The sequence below is a fragment of the Ornithodoros turicata genome, chromosome 5 (assembly GCF_037126465.1).
Source record: "Ornithodoros turicata isolate Travis chromosome 5, ASM3712646v1, whole genome shotgun sequence".
Lineage (NCBI taxonomy): Eukaryota > Metazoa > Arthropoda > Arachnida > Ixodida > Argasidae > Ornithodoros > Ornithodoros turicata.
Window position 1 is genome coordinate 64,588,093 of NC_088205.1, and position 19,682 is coordinate 64,607,774.

Sequence of the window (19,682 nt, forward strand, 5' to 3'; positions counted from 1 at the left end):
GGATCCCAACATGCATGCCACTGAAGCTGAGGCAAAACAACATAGACTTGAAGACCCTGCAATGCGTGCTGCCAAAGCAAAGAGGGGAGTGGGGAAGCGAAGCCGAAGGAGCCACGAAGGGCCTCACAAGGCAATTCAGGGTGAACCCATTTGGGTACAGTTGCTGGGTGTGTCGCTTGTGGTTCAAGAATGATCTCACAGCACTGCTGCTGATTTGGCCATGCACTGCTTCGAGTAGAATTGGATGGTTAAAATGACAGCCCAATGCCGACAGTGCTGTCGCTGAAATTGGCGTTACACAACCGTAACTGTGCTGTCATTTTTTTCCTACACTTCATGCTTCACACGTCTGTACCTAATACTATTTTCAAAGACAAATTTTTGTTACACAAAAATATTTTTGACAATATTGGTGTTTTACATACATGAAAAAGTTTGTGTTATGTTTGACCATGTAAAAATTGAGATTGAGTTTTATAGGTAAAGAAATGAGAAAAAAATAATAACAGAACACTCCTATATTGCATGAAGGAGTCAGGTCCCCTTGCTCGTGGCAGTGCAGTGTATAGTACAACCTGTGCATTCTAACCAATTGACATAAATATTGCAGGTGGCACTGAGAGATGCACTACTCAAAAAGAAGAGGAGGAAGTGAAGCAACAAGACGAATAAATGTAAAGTAAAATGTTTACATGGAATCGTGTTTATTTTTTGTGCCACCATACCAGTGGCTCTACAACGAGGAACAACATCAAATGTTGACAGAACATGTGGGTAGCACACCACTTAAGGTAGTTGAATAATTTATTCTCTCTCGAAATGCCTGAGCATTTTGCACTTGTGCCATTTGGAAGGATAAATACTGCAGCACAGAAGTTGCTATTTACAAAATGCACAGTGGCAATTGTTGCAAGAATGAGAAAGGACTGAGCTTGAGCAAGTAAAAAAGACACACGGCACAGTGACAGTTTAAAACAGCAGTCCATTTGTGTCGCCCATGCTCAAATCTCTTCTCGTCATTCAGCCTATCCACCACCTTGCCTGAACTTGTGCCATTTCAACTGTTGCCTTTTTCACGCCGAATGTCACACAAGTGCAGACATGTAAATTACATTCTTAGTAAATAATTACTTCCAGGATTGTTTTTATATATGATTTGGGATACAACTTCTTTTTTAATCTTATAGTGTCCAATTTTTATCCATTGACGAAAGAAAAAAAAAAAAAAAGGTTATCATGACTGCAACAATGTGTGTGATTAGGGGCACGAATAATAGGAGATGCCCTTTCAAGTCAAACCCAAATAACCCAGAAGACAACAGGGCACACATGACAAACATTACAAAGTTCCTCAGGGAAGAAGCATGAAGTGATACACCAAAAACACGTGTTGAAAGAAATGTACACTAACTCAATTACTGTTCAGAGTAACTGTAATTGTAATTAAGTAACAATTAAAATTTTAACTCTGATGATCATGTAGTTATAATTCAATTGCTTTACAATTGCTCCGAAAATTTTTACAGGTCTGCACAATACAGCACTATAATTTCGACATGTTCATGGGTATTGTAAGTAGCACAGTTAATTAAATTACAAGAATCTAGGAAAATTTACAGCTGAGCGTAAGAGTATACTTGGAGGGTGCTCCTTGCATTCTCTGCCAAAAGTAGCACACGGGTCATGGTTACATCTAGCTGCTATCCCTTATTCAACGTTGGCACACCAAAACTCTCCATGCTCTGCAAATGTTCTGTGGCACTATCACAGAGGCAGTCTTAGAGAGTGTTATGGGCTTTCCATACTTGCTATAACTATACATATATTGTTCAATGTCCCATGTTTTTTAAATTCTCTCTCTCTTCCTGACCAGTAAAAAAAAAAAAAAAAAAAAAAAAAAAAAAAAAAAAAAAAAAAAACAGATCTTTGCATCACCATTCAAACAGCAATGAAACTGAAGGAATGTTCCCAATACAGCACCGACAACAACAGACCCTGTGAAGCAATCCTTTTTCTAGAGTATCCCTGCACTTTTCTCATTTCAGACATATTTCTCAGCAGTGATCACACAGATGGAGTTAGCTGGGAAAGCAACTGGGCTGTCAAGCTCACATGAGGTGGAAAAAAGTGGGGCACCGGGATATGAGCTGCTGCTGCTTTGGTCAGCGCAAAATGACCATGAGTCGAATGTGATCTCCTGTACACCAGCAAACATCTTTCGGGCCTATTTTGGCAAGAGCAGTGACTGCAGTACGGGAACCAGTAATTGAAATCCATCTTGAATATAGGTGTTGCTATTTGATGCCTGGAAAGAGCAACTTGTCAGTCATGTTGGTCGAGGAGAGAAACTTTTTAAAATAAGTTTTTACCCCTGATTTGCATCATCGTTACTTGGGGTAAAACGGTAAAACCTGAAGAAAAAAAAACTTGCCAAAGCACAAATTTAGCCACCAATATAGCACTGGAGAACACTAAGCACTACACATTCAGCACAGCTGCTGACAGCCACTCAGTATCTCTTGCTCATCTGAAATGTGAGAAGCTCCTTTTTTTTATCACCTGACATCGCTCGATTTTACTGCCTTACAGCTCCTTAAATAATACCTGATTTCTGCCACCCTGATTTTCAAAATGTACAAAACCTCCAAAACACAAGGGTCTAAATATACTACAGCAGCATTTAGAAATGTTTGTAGGATAGAAACTTGACCCTAAGGTGAAAGTCAAGCAGTCCGCCATCCACAACTCTATCTCCATATTAGCTTTTGCACCTAACAGTACTGGCGACAAGTTAGATGGAATACAACATGGACGGACAATGAAAGACAACTGCCTTGCTGCCCTTGTGTTTCATCTCAGTTGGCACCATGCTAGAGTTAGACCCTAACTAAATCGACCACCATTCCATGCTCGTGGCTTTAGCAGTTGCATTAAATGCTGGTTTCAGTGTTGCTGTCATTGCTCTGGGTGTACTTACTTCAAGGTAAATGTTGGTGATGAGAGGTGTTACTGAATCCGGATCTTCAGAATCGTCCTGCAAAAATGTTTTTAAATCAAGCCTACTAACAGAATGGCAATTAACGCTGGCTCCCCGCCTGCATTTCTGAAACTGCAGAACATGAAGGCTAGGGCATCATGTTCATTGCACAACCACAAACTCCCCCTATACTTCACTTGGTGTTAAACATCTACACCATTCTTCCGTGCTGATACTGTGGCCATACACTATGCATCACAGCAGAAAAAGTGTGCAAGGAAAAGTACCGCAACCTTTGAGCCACACTCAAGACAATTTTTGAGAATTACGAGTTGTACAGCAAACCACAGCTGAGAATTTTCCCCACATTGTTCCAAAAATATTTAACATAAGTTGCAGTGGTTCCGATGAAATTTAACAAAAAAGTTGACCCGAAGGTCAGTGATTCTCTTGTTGTGGTTATACCCTCAGCTGGATACAGCCTAAGCTCTGCTTTACAACCACTTGCTGCTATGAGCTTTCATAGAGTCTCAAGCAAACGCTTGGAACAAATGATGCGCCTGGCGACCCACGAATGCACACGAGCATTGGTATTGACCTTTAACCCCTGTAGAGGTCAAGTTACTGAGCAGTCTTGCCATTGACATTACATGGCTCAAAGGCAATATATGGTGAACGTAAACTTACCGCTGCTGTGTTCAGACATCGTCCAAATCTTGATGACAAGATCCCTATCTCTGTGCACAAGACTGCAGTCAACCTAGTGAATGACAAGGTGAGCAATAGAGTGGGTAACGTTATTTTAGTGGACTAGGCACTAGTCTTCAGACAAACTCATAAGCACTTAAAAATGCCCATAGAACTAAACCAGAGTAATGTCCTGTTAAAGAGGCACTAAAATACAAAAACAACTTGTTCTCAAATGAGAGTCTGCGTTTTAGACTTTTAGTGAGTATAATTAGAGCCTGAAGCTTTAGAGTTTTACCCGATTCTTCTCTCGAATTTGCACCCCGAATTGAAGGTTGCCTCTTTAGGGTGAAACCAGATTTTGACCTGGCAAATCGCCCTCACTGGGATGTCTGTAGGAATGCAGTAACTAACTTGTTTGGCAGCAAATGCAGTTACATTACTGTTTGTACCAAACCGCTATAGTTAGTTTGAGTAACTGAGCCAGATTTCTCCCTGAATTTAGCATACTGGAAATTTTTTTCACCCGAATTCGCGTGAATTTAGTGCACGTGTTTATTTACCCGATTTTTACCCCCCGAATTTAGAAAAAAAAATACTTCTCGAAAACTTCAGGGTCTAAGTATAATGCAAGCGAAATTAGTTCACACAGCGCTACCATTTAGAAGAACTAAATGAAAACAGAGCTGCCTTTGTGGCAACCACTGGAATCCTCATGAAGCAAAGATTGGCGGCATCTGATCAGACAGCAGAAGAAGCACGTGCATGCCAATCGTGTGTGCGTGGATTTGGAATGCGTCCTGTCGTAGTGCTCTGTACATGTGAGGCAGGACGCACATTGCTGCATTTTTCAATACCAATTGATTGATTGATTTTGGCGCACAGCAGTAATCATGGATCTTCTTGTGGCAATAACTATATTCTAGGGGTGTGCGAATCCGAATATTTTAAGTCGAATCAAATATCGAATCGAATGAAGGAAAAAATTCCGAATACCGAATCAAATATTCGTGCAAAATTTACAATATGTGACTTTTGCACTAAAAGTTTCCATTTCGTAGCTCAGGATTTTGGTGTAATTTTTCTGGCATTCACTGTCACAAGAGAGACATGCAATTCTTCTGTTTAAGCCCCTACCCTTTAATTTTACATGAGAGTGCTTCCTGCTTTTCAGGTGAGCCTACACTTACTGCAGTACTGGAGTGGTTACCTTCATTTCGAAATTTTATGTCAGGCAGTAGCATGTTATACGGATGAGGCTGTAATTGTTTCAGACAACCACAGGCCATTTGTGAAACAAACGAATTGGCATCCTGCCTCAGCTTTGCCCATGAACACCATTTAGTTTCTTTGCACTACTGAAATTTTAGACGTAAAGGACATCTTTAAGACACCCTTCTTGTTCGTGGGCTGTAGTCATTATTCAAGTGTCCTAACTTTTTAAAGACAACCTCACAGACATCAAATCAAAGTCCCTCGTCGGCACCGCTAAACTGCATGAGGGATGGGCGTCACCCCTTTCACAGATGATGTCTACAAAACTAACTTTGGATAACGTTATCTTAAACTAAACACCGTCCCGCCTGTGTTGGTCCTGCAGCAAGGGCAATTTTGTAAAGCAGGCTTCACCTCACGCACGGAAGCATCAGGTGAAGCCCACTTTCAGGTTGTGGCGTTCATATTCGTGGAATAGTCGAATATTCGAAAAATCGAATATTGGATATTCGATTCGCGAATCGAATAGTTCGGGCGTTTGATATTCGATGCGAATCCGAGAACTCGAATATTCGCACACCACTACTATATTCACGTCCTTCAGACAGCGACACGTTGCACTATGTTTTTTGCCGGAACTGCTCCATGGTGCGGCACCGGCGTGCATGCGGACCATGAACCAAAAGCACCGATGCACGAGCTGAAGCGACACTCAATGCTTAGTGCCGAGGCAAGAAAGGGTCTGGTATAACTCTGATTGTAGCTTCGTAACGAAATCAAAGTTCTGAATTTTTTTTAAATTCCTTGTTAGCGCCGCGAATCAACTGTGGCTATGAGCGGCGTACAGACGTGGACAGATGGAGAGAGGACAGCAGGAAGGAGTGGGGGACAGGGGGGTTAGCATACGTCCTGGGCCGACTTGAGGGGGAACTGTGCCGACATTCGTCTGGAAAGCCTTCGGAAAACCCAGGGAAAACCTCAGACAGCACAGCCGGCGACAGGATTCGAACCCGTGTCACCTCCCAGTCTCGGCGTGGAAAGCAATCATCCTAACCACTATGCCACGGGAGCTGGTCAAAAAGTTCTGAATTACGATGACAAGTGCGAAGTTAACATATCGTGTAACGTAATTTGGAGTGAACTCATGTGGGCATTTTAGTGCCCCTTTCATATGACCACATGTTACTAGCAGAAATTATCCATAAGCATGTTATCCATTACAATGAAACCCCATGTAAAAAATGACACGCAAAAAAGGACTCATTTTAAATGAATTTTGTTGTGCGGGAAACGGTCAAACCTCGATTTATGGATGGTCAATGCTCATGGAAAAATTGTTAATAAATCGAGGTTTGAATGAGAAAGAAGAAGTTCGCTATACCGCACCACTCATAAATCAAGAAAATTTGTCAATCGTTCCCTTTTAATTTATTTATTTATTTATTTCAGTGAACCCTGGGGATTTCGGAACAAAAGGCTAAAAAACTTGATTAGGGTTGATCGTACATCCTACATCTTGAACACCGTAAGGGTCCCTTAAAAATGCAGTTACCCAACAACTGGTAATGCTAAGACAACCACACGAATACCAGAACATCACAGTTACTTTTACATGGCACATGTGCACTATGTACACAAGGGCTGGGCTTTCACATGTGAGAACACGGCCATGTGTTGCAAAGTTTCTCCAAAGCTTTATCTCAGAATGAGGAAGTATAAATAGATTCTAAATCCAAACAAATTCAAACAACTCCTGCGGTCTGCCTCGGCCAATTCTCGTTGTTTATAAATAAATCTTCATGTTCTAGGATTGAACAGGTTCAAATCAATTGTTACCCCCAAACTGCGTCATCATCATCATCACTCTGAGCAAAAACCCAGAAAAGCCCGGGAACCAAACCAACCCACGCACAAGGTTAGCCACAAATACAGGAATGGGTGAACGTCAAATACTTTGTGTTGGGCACTTACTCCAGCCATCTCTTGTGTTCGTCTTTTCACTTTTTCCTTTACCCCACAAAACCTGCTCTTTCACAAACATTCCCAGTCTTTACGCAGTTTTACAAATTTGGAACCCGAGAAAGGGACAGAGGAGGGACGACACGACACGTTCTCGAACGTTCGAGAACGTGTCGTGTCGTCCCTCCTCTGTCCCTTTCTCGGGTTCCAAATTTTTTCACCATGTACCAGCTGGCCTGCACCCTTGCCCTTTTGCAGTTTTACAGATTTTTACCCCTCTCCCAGTCCCACAGTGAGGACTGAAAACACCTGAGGTGCTGGTACAGGTAAGCCCTTGTGTTTTCGGGTTTTGCTTTTTCAAAATCAGGGCAAAAATCTGCTATTATTTATTTCAAGAGCTATAAAACAAGATAAATTAGTGCAATACCAGGTAGAAAAGCAGATTTTCGGGTGAAATAGCTTCTCGCAAAGCAAATCTGCTGAATGAACAGTGCTTAGCATTCTGGTGCTCGTATTGGTGGGTGAATTTACACATGAGCAAGTTCGTATTCAGGGTTTTTCCCTAAGTTGTGATGATGCAAATCGGCAGATAAAACCGGGTTTAACTCTAAAACACAACGCTATAGGTATAAAGCGTCACATTGGATCACGTGTCACATCGGATGCCATGTATAGAAATATGTGGTTCAGGTAAACTGAACAGGGATGTCATTTGAAAAGCCATCCGGCAAGTTTGAAGCTATGTTTTCGTAAGACAGTTACGAAAACAAAGAGTTTTTTGAAGAAATTATCTGGAATATTGGACGTGGTACTACATGTGTACTATGGGGACCTTGAGAGTGCTAATGCTGTGCTAATACTGCTGGGCAAATGCAGTACTTTATAGCTTGTGCCCAAGTATGAATATGGTGTTCACTATGCTAAGCAGCAAGAACTTACCCTGTGAGATGCGTTGCATACTGAACTGCTGTTGTTTCTGTGTCTGTTTTGACTAGCAACAGCTCGGCAGCTTTGTGGTAGAGCTCCATCGTTTTGGCTGTCATTTCGGCCATGCTTTCCAAGCTCTTTGTGTAGACATCCTATGCCACAGGAAGATATTTGAAACACCTTTCAATCAAGGACAGCTGCTCTCCATGCCAGCTTTTGCTTGGCTTACATTTGGATCTTTCTTGACACCTCTCTCCTGTTCTGCTGTACAGTCAGACAGCCACGTCCTGGCATCAGCATCCATCTGAAGGGAAGAGGTTTATACTGTGTATTCACAGGAGCGACATTCCCCACAATGCCTACAGCGGAAGATGCGAAAAATGTCATAGCTTTCTGTTGTCACGTGATCGCGAGTGCTCAATATCATGTCTTCACGTACACTGCTAACCGTGGAGAATATCCTGCGACACAGTCACAAGATATTCCGTAGCAGACGACAGGAAAAGACGCTGACGGTGTCATCTGCTAAGTGCGCAGTATGCCACTCCCGATATTCCGGCACCGTGTGAATGCTCATCATAACACGGGACGGAACTTCGGGTCTGTGGGCAGTGTTTTTGCTTTTTCTTACACTACAATATTTTGTGTGTCCACTAGAATATTATGTGAATACACAGATACTGTAATCTTCTCTTTAGCCATCAGCTGCAGTCTCTAGAGACCTGTACAGATTCAAATTTGAGTATTCGCAATACACAATTTCAGGAAATCCAGGTGCTACCTGAGCCCGCATTGCATCCTGGGAGATTATTGTCATGGGGAAGGGCGAACAGTCCTTCACGCTTCGTTTTCGCTGACCTTGACACCTCATCGAGTATAGGCCGAGAAAGAAGAAATCGAAACAGGTTGGAGGCCTCCTCCTTTCTAATAACAAAGTTCTGATAGTTAAATGTGCTGCTATGCTCCCTAGGATTTTCTGAAGGCATCATTTTGGGCAGGCAGCTGCTTGCTCATGAATATCAACTGAAACAGATGGTTTAATTTGCATTTGCACCTGTGCGGGCAATCAGCGGTGCCAGTGCGCTGCTCTGGTATAATATAAACGAAGAAGGCATGCTTTCATGCTTTCAACTAAGCAGGGTGTTTGGTACACTATGTTTGAACAGATTCAAAAGGCAGTGAAATCACTCTACATACGGGACTGCCAGAATTATGAAAATTTTGTTCAATCTTCCTTATTTAAAAAGCCTAAGTCGTTTCGGAAATACGTTAAGGACAGAACCTCTACTATACTATACTACTAGGTATACTATTTATCTGACAGAAGACGACCGTCCTGTTACTACACCATCTGATGTAGCTAACAAGTTTGCTGACTACTTCTCTTCCGTGTTCAAGCCTGCTACTGATGCATCAAGTATATGTCCACTGGTCGATTCACCCTCCTGTCTCACCCCATCACAAATTCATATTGATGAGTCTGACGTGATCTGTGCTATTGCTGAGCTAAAATCCAGTACATCAGCTGGGACTGATATGATTCCTTCCTTCCTTGTTAAGAGATGTGGATCAATTTTTTCTCCCATATTAACGGTGCTTTTTAACAGATCCCTTCGTTCTTCAGTTTTCCCATCTGTGTGGAAATCATCTGTTGTTGTCCCTATCAGGGGCGGATCCAGACCCTCGATTTGAGGGGGGCTGTTCCGTTGTCGAAGCTCGTAGAGGGGGAGGGGAGAGAGGGATATCCAATGTATAAACTGGCGTTTCTTTTTTGTTTTTTCTTGGGGAGGGGGGTGAATTGTTAAAAATCGGTTACTGATATTATCCCGATTTTGTCTTTGCATTACCAGTTGCATACTTGATGACAAAGTAGAGAAAAAAAATTACTTAGAGCACAGTATAACGTACATAAAGTACACAAACAGAAATATACTTAAAAGGAAGTACAAGTGCAACAGAAATGTGCTTAAAATAGCACTTGAGTACTTGCTACTTCATGTATTTCCCATCACTGGGGTATAGTTGTATGTACTTACTGCCTTCAGCTTTTCACCTCTCAAATTGAGACCAATCCTGGTCAGGTGCTGCGTCACCAGTAGGTCGAAGTCTTGGTCGACTTCATCATCTAAATAAAATATCCACACGTTACAAAACACGTGGAAATGAGGAAATATACAGCGAACCAATTCACAAGTACAATCTCAGACATCACAGTGCAGAAACTGTTCGTATTACAAACCTGGGGTATCGTCAGTACAAGGAAGGCTCTCGCACGTCCTTTTGATTTTGTCCAAAACTGCATTCTGCTCCAACTTCTCCTCCTCACCAAGCGAAAACAAGTACTGCTGAACGGCTGTCCTACGCTCCTCGCATAACATTTCAAGTGCCTCGAGGTGAACCAGACCTAAGTATGTTCATCATGACATTACTATGGAAAAGGATATGCCACGCAATAAAGGGATAACAAGATAAACAAGATAAACATAAGACGCACCCTGATGTTCGTCAAACAGTTTGCTGTAATGCACGACTCCATTTGATTCTTCCTCCTTTGCGCGATTTTGTTCCTCCATTTCAGCTTTCATTTTCGCTTCACGTAGCACCTCCGATAAGTTAACTTTCCCTTCGAACATGGCCCGTTTCTTGCGCAATCCAGGGTCATTTTCCGTTAATATGTCCATCGTCTTTTTTCCGATCATCTCCAAGGTGTCGAGACTGCCGCTGATCACTTTGGAACCCTGCGCAAATTTTTTACAAGATCATTTAGCTCAGGCAAGAGAACAGACTTGCTAAAGAAGGTACGTGGATACAGTGCAATCCCATTAATTTGAAATCTCGTACTTCAAACTTCCGGTGCTTGGTGCCCTGGTCCCATCAAAGTCGGGTATGTCAATGAAGGAAAGTGCCCGGTAATTCAAACAAGACTGCCCAGCCGCGCCCCCACTATGCACTGGACCGGAAGCGTCCGGCCATGCGCTGCTGCTGTATCAGGGACATGTTTACTGAATTAAGTGTTTTTATTGTGTTTTAATTGTATTTAATTGTTTTTAATTATTGTTTATTAATTAATTGTTTTTGTTGTAATTGTTATAATTGTATTAATTGTAATTTAATTGTAATTGTAATATTGTGTTTTAAGTGTTAAGTTTACTTATTAAGCAAATATCTTATTATTTTTTTTATTCAGTGTTCGTGCCATGAAGTAACTGTGGCTATCTGTGTATTTACTTGAGCGACATCCTCACGGAAGATTCTAATGGAAGAAAAAGCGAGAACAATGCTCACAAAGACAAAGTTCCATCCCGTGTTACGTTGAGCGTTCACACGGTGCGGAATATCGAGAGTGGCGTACTGAGCACTTAGCAGATAAATCTTAGCAGACGGCACCGTCAGTGTCTTTCCTGTTGTCTGCTACAGAATATCTTGTGGCTGTGTCGCAGGATATTCCCCATGGTTAGCAGTGTACGCGAACACTGGACACTGTGTGCTCGCGCTCAGAAAGCTATGACGTTTTTCGCATCTTCCGCTTCTGCGGGGAACGTGAATCGTGTGAAATGTGCATCACACGTGAAATGTGCTCGTGTGAATACACGGTATGAGTGGTATACAGATGTGGACAGATAGAAAGAAGACAGCAGGAAAGGGTGTGTGTGTGTGGGGGGGGTATGCATTTTGGGGGGAACTGTGCAGAGGTTCGCAGGGAAAGTCTTTGGAAAACCCAGGGAAATCAAACGAATGCAAGCACGTACAACACATTATTTTCTACTCCGAGACGTTTTGATGCTTGCCTAAAAATAAATATCTTGGAATTAACGTGCCTCTTATAGCTAGCATCGTGTGGCCTAGCGAGCCATGATGTGTCTGCGATGCAGCTAATATGTGCTGCCAACACGTCAAGCACTCACTCGGAGCACATTTAGTTCCAACCCCGCTTTGCTTTATTCGAACAAATTTTCGGTGCCCTTAGAGTTCGAATTAACGGGATTGCACTGTACTTTTTGGAGGAGTGTTTCAGAGAAGCTGAGCTTCAACATACTGTAGCTTCGATGACTTTGGTGAATGCCGTGACACCACTTAAGATACCACTCACACCAGTGGCTTCTTGCTTCTCTTCTGGCTGTTCATTCTTATCAGTACCTAGGGCAACAAAAATATGCTTGTTGCTAAACAGCAGAGAGCACAGGGTATGTGGGTGACAATGTGCAAATTTTTGTTTGACTAGGTCAGCAATGCTTCAAGCCAAATGCAAGACGTGGGGCCACAGAACAAAGTGTGCCGTACGTACTCCAGACCTTTTGTGTAGCTACTGTCCAATTTATTCTACGGGGATACTCAAGATGAAGTACCATATTTCTTCCGCTCTGTAAAAAAAAACTCTTTCATGGCAGATGCTGAAACTTTTCTCGATGATATACGCAGTGCTAAAAGATTCCCAGTCTCCAGATTCGTTTCAGTAAATTTTGAAAAATTAAAAACCGCTCATTCCTAAGCAGTGGCCAGAGTCACTCGATAGCTAACTATTACTAGTCTATAGTAACTCCAAGATTGCCTATTGTCTATTCTGTACCCTGTATTGTATTGTCTACTCTGTACCCATTTTTTTTAGCTGTTGGGAATCATTGAGGATTTGCAACCAAGTCTGGAAGGCACATTTACTAGAAGCAGTACAACAGAAGTGCCTATATTACCCTCCGAAATTGTTAAAAAGCAGCTTAGATGTTCAACTGCTAAAAAACAAAGCTTAGGGTGCTACTAAACTGGGCAAACTGAAATACATGCGAGGTGGTATAGTCCAGCAGTAGTGGTGGTACATGGTACATGGTCGCAATGTTAAGGAAGCACGAGGTTCTCAACTTTCTTGTACAATTTTTTTTGCAATTTTTGTGCACATTAATGTCTATATACTCCGACGCATAGTTTAGCCCTGAGAAAGACCGTTCATTAATTTTATCTTCACCACAATTCCCATAACATCACATCACCTGAACATCTGTGTCCTTTGTCAGGCGAGTTGTACAAGGTTTGTCTCACATATTTTCCTGTTATGATGCCCTGTACTTTGGCTACAATTTTTTTTTGCAAAAACAACATTTCTTTAAAAAAAGGAAACACTAACCATGAGTTGTATCATCACTTGAAACCTCTTGTTCTGGTTCCTTGATATCTTGTTTTTCCACATCTGCAGCCAACTCCTCAGGTGTTGGAGCTCCCAGTGTGTTTTCCACAGTTTCAATCACTGTGCCAATGCCCTGTGCTGGAGCGAAACTGATGACTTAGCAGAACACCACAACTCCAGCACAACAACAAAAAACATACTTTTCTTGATTCTCATCTAAGGTAGCTATAGCTTTACTTACACACTTGGTTTGTGAAAGTTGTCACAGATGTTGCTGCTGTTGACAGAATAGATGAACCCCATTTCCCAAAACCCCAGTTTGTGGAGCCCTGCGCAAAGATTGTTCGGCATTATTTTACCTCTATTACGCATTGCGTTACCCTGCATTATTAGAGCAGGGCCCAGACAGCTTGCCTAGCTTGAACATATAAAAAACTCTCATGATATCTTTATAGGGCAAGGTGATGTGAATGATTATGTACATAATCTTCTGTCTTCCACAATGCAATGTAAAAGTACGGTCCATATCAGTGTCTACTTGTGTGCTCATATTACCGAGGTTTTTTTTTAACTCCACCTATTTTCTTTCCTTTATTTATTTTTTCCTGCTGTATCACACAGACTTTTTGAACGCCAAGTGAAAGGGTCCAGCAGCACTTTCTTCAAACTGTTTACGACAGGCATTTCACAATCACCCCATATATATAATAGTCAATTACTGAAATACTTCCAAACAACACTGCCTTTTCTTCAGAGGCTGCAAGGCTTCACTTATACAATATTTCACACCCTGCAATAGGTAGAGCCCTCGGTTTTGCGCGATTCCGCGAAATTTCGCGGGATTCGGAATTAATAGCGAAATCCTTCATTTGGCACAGAATTTCACGGAATCCCTTATTTTTAGGGGCGTGCGGATATTCGAGTTCTCGAATTCGAATCGAATATCAATCACTCAAAGTATTCGATTCGCGAATCGAATACCCAATATTCGGGTTTCCCGATATTCGACTATTCTTTTGGCCAGGCGACGACAGAAGAAGAAACGAGACAGCGACGACGCAACTTTCAACCGTCTCGCCTCGTTTCTTCTTCTGTCGTCGCCCGGCCAAAGGATATGTACCAACCGGCAGTGGCGTATCTAGAGCTACCTGCGCCCATGGCAACCAATGAGTCTGCGCCCCTGTTCAGGCACATATCGAGGACACAGTTGGTCATGTTTTGTAAATACTTTAATGAAGTCCACAGAACTACTACACATGCAAATGGCCCACTAACGTCACATGATAGCCTTTCTGGCTTTTGCTGCTGCAAATTTGTCGATAATGTCACTAAAATCAATTTTTTCTGTTTCTTCTCCTTCAACACTTAGGACAGCAAGGTCGGAAAGCCTGTCCTGGCCCATTGATGCTCTTAAATACAAAAGTATCAGCTTGCTAAGTATAAGCTTGCTAAGCTGGCTTGTAAAGTATAAGCTTGCTAAATGACCGCCCACAGCTGGCAATTGAAACCGCGATCGTAAGCATTATCTGGACCGCAACCCGAAGGTTCGGGAAGACATTCTCATCTCCATAGTGAACAATAAATTCAAGAAGCTCTTCGGGTCTCGATATTTTGTTTTCTGTGCGCCTCGCGAGCAACATTCTGCAGTCCAAAATTTCTTCGTACAGCTCGTTGCCGTCAACATCGGAAGTGTAAAATTTGCCGAAATCGCCCCTATACCTTTACACCTGCCCCAGCCCGACACACGGGTTCAGGTCGACCCTCTTGTTGGTCCGCCCGATACGAACTCCTCTTTTTGTCGGGTCGATTTTCTTGCTCAGATATCTCTCTCAAAGTCCCACTGCTGCGATCGGCTTGCTACCTAAACATCCTCAAATGCTGCTGTCACGTCTCGAGTGGGATCTCCTTTTTGTTTAGGCTGCTTTGGTCTCGGCCGTGACAGTCGCTCACTGAGCTGGTTCGGTTTGCTCACGGTGCCCCGTTCTCGTCAAATACGTCACGCGCCCAGTTTAGCTACCTCGTGGTTAACATGATGTCCTAGGGGATGCGTTTTCGTGTGGTCCGCACTACGTTTCACACTACAACCTCTCTAATGGCGGGTGCATACATCATTTATGAATGTGCCAGGTTGAGTGCCCGACCTGGCACATTCACACCCGACCACATAATGGCGTCCCTGTTCACCTGGCGCCCATGGCACCTGTCCACACCCTAGATACGCCACTGCCAACCGGCCCCATACACTATGTGTCTGTTATTCGACTATTCGCCGAATACGAACGACGCCTCCCGAAAGTGGGCTTCACCTGACGCTTCCCTGCATGAGGTGAAGCCTGCTTTACGAAATTGTCCGTGCTGCAGGGCAAACACAGACAGATTGTAGTTTAGCTGAAGATAACGTTAGCCCAAGTTTATTGTGTATACTTCGCCTGAGGATGGGACGATGCCCCTCCCCTGTGCAGTTTAGCGGTGGCAGTTGGGGATTTTGATTTGATGTCTGGGAGGTTGCCTTCAAAAAGTTAAGACCCTTAAATAATACCTACAGCCCAGGAACAAAAAAGGGTGTCCTCAAGGTGTAACTTCCCCATTGAAAACATCTTCCTATAAAGTTCCAAAAAACTCTGTAGATGCTGAAAGATCTTTCAGCAGGTATCAAATGATTGCAGGTGACAGACCGCATCACATTTGAACACAAGAGAGATCATGTATGTAATGCACAACAGTGCTTTGAATCTGTAATTTTATAAAATATTTTTTGTTCTCACACAATCCAAGAAAAGATTGTTTCCCCGTTTCAAGCAGCCATTGATGCTCGCGGTGGAAAATTGTGGAATTTACAAGTCACTGCTGAGGAATTTTGAATTTGTTGCAGTAGAAGATCGAGGGCCTTAGCAATAGGTTGTCCCGGTCCATTATGAATGCACCAGTCAAGTCGCCTAAATACCCTGTTATTTACATCAGTACTCTTTACAAACAAAATTCTGTCCATTCTTAACATTTTCATCAAGCACATTCTCCTGCAAGGGCTTCTTTGACAAGGACAAAGATAAAAGATAAAGGAACAAGGGGCGGATCTAGGATTTTCCTGACAGGGGGTCCACTGTGGACAAGTGCCACGTGCATGTTGGGATTGGTCCACTGAACCCTATGTTAAAGTCTGGAATTTGGGGAAGGGGGGGGGGGGGGGCGGACCCCAATGACGAGATTTCTGTGTTTTAATTAAACCTTGCTCTGTAGGATGTTTCTATTTGGTTGTTTCATTTATCCGGATGCCCCGGTATCCGGACGATTTCGCCGGGAAATGGCACCGTCCGGATAAACGAGAGTCGACAGTACCTTGTTGTTCGTGGACACCATTACAGAAATAAGAATGAATCCTGTGATGTGTGGTTTCCTTCCCGCCGCCATTTCGTACTGCCATTATTAGGTGTAGATCACGTACAACAATGACCATGTGCATAACAAATTTACATACTACTACTGATCATAACAGTGTTTCCTACTGTGGGATCAGGTTAACTGATGGGGGCAAAACGAAAATAAGAGAGACAAACTGAAACCAACCTTGTCATCTCGTGTTGCAGCCTGCGCCAGTTTTTCTAGGACTGACAGCTCTTTGTCTTTGCCCTGTACACTTTCTGGTTCCCCTCCTCCAGCTTCCTTAGTAGCTTTTGTGGCTATCTGTCCTGATGTGGCACAAGCATCCACTGACTTCTGAAGCTCCGAGACATTGTCTTGGGCAGTGCCGTCTGTTTTGGGTTGCCTTTCCGGTGACCCTGTCTCTTTAATTTTACTCAGTTTTATTGCAGATGCTTTGGATTGACGTTTGGATCCTTCGCGGGTGTCATCAATATCTTCGTCTGCGCTCTCGAATGCCTCCTCGGATTCAGACATGTCGGCTAAAATATGAAATAAGGTCATCACTTATTCATTCAACGCTCTCCCCAGCAGTGATTTTTGACCACTGAACATGACCTAGGTAACACCAACAGTGCATGAACATATTAAGGGGGGGAAACATGCAGCTGTCTGCTGCCACGTGCTAAGTCGTACAGGAGCTAATACCACAAACAAGACCGGCAGACTTCCCGACTATTTCCGAATGACTGCCACTTTGAAAGGTGGAATTTCAATCACTAAGCAAGATATCCACATAAGGATGCCCTTCGTGTCGACAAGTCCATTATTGACATCATGTTCCACAACAAAACCGACAAAAGCACCGCACAAATATATGCACCGCGACAAACTGCATTCGCTGTGCTCGATGTCTTAGCACACGTCAGGCAAAGCCACGGTTTAAAAGCAACCAGTTGCAACGGTCCCCTTGCATTCACGAGGAGACAAGTTGTGCTCGATATATTACCTTAGTCGAGAGTTTGGAAATTTGTGGTCGGAACGATGAAAATTCAGTAAAATCACAGAGAAGTGCGAAAAATACCACGGTTGAAAGAAAGCTTACGGAGAACTTCTCTGCATTAAGCCGACAGTGCTGCCACCTCTACAGTGTTTACGTTGACGTTGACAGCGGAAGCTCCGCGGTAACGGCGCGCATTTCAAATGTCATTTTACTTTGGGAGTTCCGAATATTCACATTTTGTTGGCTATCGCGCAAACTTCATGCTCTGGGCAGCGGCGGATCCAGGAGGGGAGGTGGAAGGATGCGTCAGTTGTTTATACATTGGATTTCCCTCTCTCCCCTCCCCCACTACGAGCTCCTACAAACATGCCTACAAAGAAACCGCCCCGACCGCCCCCTCCAAACCGAGGGTCTGGATCCGCCCCTGGCTCTGGGACATTCTTTTATTGGTCATACTTGGAGGCTTTCACTACTATCAAAGTGCTCCGTAACCGTTACTGGTTAGCCTGGTCAGAGACCTCCCCTGTGTACCTCTCTCTCCCAGTGACCGTCCTCTGAGGGCATGTCTGAGGGGGTGCCGAGCTTTTCTTTTTTTGGGGGGGGGTGGGGGTGGGGGGTTGCAAAAATTCGTGGAGCATGCCATGAAGGGTGTACCCCCCCCCCCCCCCCCCCCTCTATGCAATGATTAGGGTTTGTGGTTTTCGGCATTTTCCGAAAAATGCAGGAAAACACCCCCCGAATGATTTTTTTCAGATTCGGAATATTCCGAAAAAATCCGAATTTCTCGTATCTTGACAGCTGCCATTCCTGGAACCGCAAAGGGAAATCCCCTTGGAATCTCCCATTGTCGACTATTTCTCGAGCGTGGCATTATCTTCGGGCTGTGCCCTTGTTTCGTTGTGCTTAAGCGCTTATAGGAGGATGACCTCAGCTTTGGCAGCACACGTACTTAGTGACACACCTATCTTTAGTGAATTTACTATTCAGAACCTTTGTGGTCTGTTGTTGTCGGGTTAAAAAGAGATCACGAGTGTACGGAGCCCCAAAACGGTTTCAAAAGCCGATCGCTGATCCCCTGCCCTAGCCTTCTAGTTCATTTTTGTGTTCTCTGTCTCTCTATCTACTCCGCTCCAGTTACCAATTGGAGTGACCCTCGTTTCCGTTCCTGAGGCACTTCAAGGCACTTCGAGGCACTTCACTGTAGAGGACTTATTCTTATTTGTTCTACGAGATGAATGTCTTATGGATGATATAAAGCGCGAGATTTTCGAATATGCTGCATGCCCTGCCCCTCAGGTGGATATATCTCCTATTCAGTTTTGGACGACCCCTTCCAGCACATGGCCTTTGTTACCGCAGTGCGCCTTAAGCATACTGGCTATTCCTGTTTCTAGCGCTAATGTTGAGCGCGCGTTCTCTAAACTGCGTGTTATTAATCGCAAGGAGCGAGTCGCTATGACAGATGCGAGCATGATGATGTACGCTTGCATCTATTACAACAAGAGGTAGTCTCCTTGTTTGCTGGTTTGGCACAGGCAATAAAAGACATTGTTAATGAAACCATGAATCGATTCACTTCTTTTCGGTTCGTTGTTACTTCGCGCGCAAAATAGGCTTTCCTTCATGCGAAATAAATAGATGCCCGTATTCGGGCATTTATTTTTTGGGCGGAATATAGATGCCGAAAAAATCCGATTTATAGCCCCCATATAAATGCCGATAAACACCCCCCGAATTGGGTTGAAAATAAATGCCAAAAACCACAAACCCTAGCAATGATATATCCAGAGCTCCTCCTTACTCCCCAATGTAAGGCTGGTAAAGCACAACTACACTCTTAGAAATGAACTTCACCGCATAGCACGCTTCATCTCGTATGATAGCGTTATCTGCCCAGATTTGATGAAAACGGGAGGCGTACTCGTTTTTTGTGACACTTATGCTGTTCATAATTGTCACAAAAAAAGGCGTACGCCTCCCGTTTTCAACAAATCAGGGCAGATAACGATATCATTCGACATGCGTGCTATGCGGTGAAGTTCATTTCTAAAAGTGTACAATAATGAACCCCCTGCCTGGTTTGACGATTCTGGATAAACCACTGTCTCTGTGTGTGCCAAAGCTCAGGCTTCTTCCCCTTAATGGTACTACTACCTTGGTATCACTACCTTGTAGCCCTTTCACTACGAAAAAAAAAAAGAAAGAAAGATGCACACAGTGCACGTCCAATTTAGGTCTGCCACTCGATTTTAACCTTGACATCTGCATACAAATGTATAATTATGCAAGGTACACTGTAATTCAACTTTGTCCTAGGTGTGCAATATTGAAAGATGATACAGCATACTATGCAATGAAGCCTTACTATGTGAATTCTTACTATATGAAGCAACAGTGATTCTTCATCAGCTCCTCGGTAAGCAAATAGGCCTGAGGCAGTA

General features: G+C 43.3%; 2 protein-coding genes across 3 annotated transcripts in view; one reads left to right on the top strand and one right to left on the bottom strand.

Moving 5' to 3' along the window:
• Nucleotides 1-689, top strand: part of LOC135394577 (protein SDA1 homolog) — a 16,885-nt gene extending 16,196 nt beyond the window's left edge. Inside the window, exon 21 of the mRNA XM_064625388.1 lies at nt 611-689. Within this exon, the coding sequence (XP_064481458.1) occupies nt 611-655 (45 nt within the window). The 3' untranslated portion in view covers nt 656-689. The remainder of the gene's footprint in view (nt 1-610) is intronic.
• On the bottom strand, nt 670-17,503 carry LOC135394578 (protein FAM114A2-like). 2 transcript variants are annotated; one of them, XM_064625390.1, is made up of 13 exons: nt 17,344-17,503; nt 16,446-16,780; nt 13,123-13,210; nt 12,882-13,019; nt 11,802-11,902; nt 10,260-10,503; nt 10,005-10,169; nt 9,802-9,890; nt 7,995-8,069; nt 7,778-7,917; nt 3,665-3,737; nt 2,978-3,034; nt 670-2,305 (listed from the first exon to the last, which is right to left on the bottom strand). In XM_064625390.1, exons 2-13 carry the CDS (start codon nt 16,773-16,775, stop codon nt 2,225-2,227), a joined length of 1,581 nt encoding a protein of 526 aa, XP_064481460.1. In that variant the 5' UTR covers nt 16,776-16,780; nt 17,344-17,503; the 3' UTR covers nt 670-2,224. The 2 variants fall into 2 exon arrangements, with proteins under 2 accessions (XP_064481460.1, XP_064481459.1); XM_064625389.1 differs by having other exon boundaries at nt 17,248-17,502.
• Between the last annotated feature and the right edge of the window lie 2,179 nt (nt 17,504-19,682).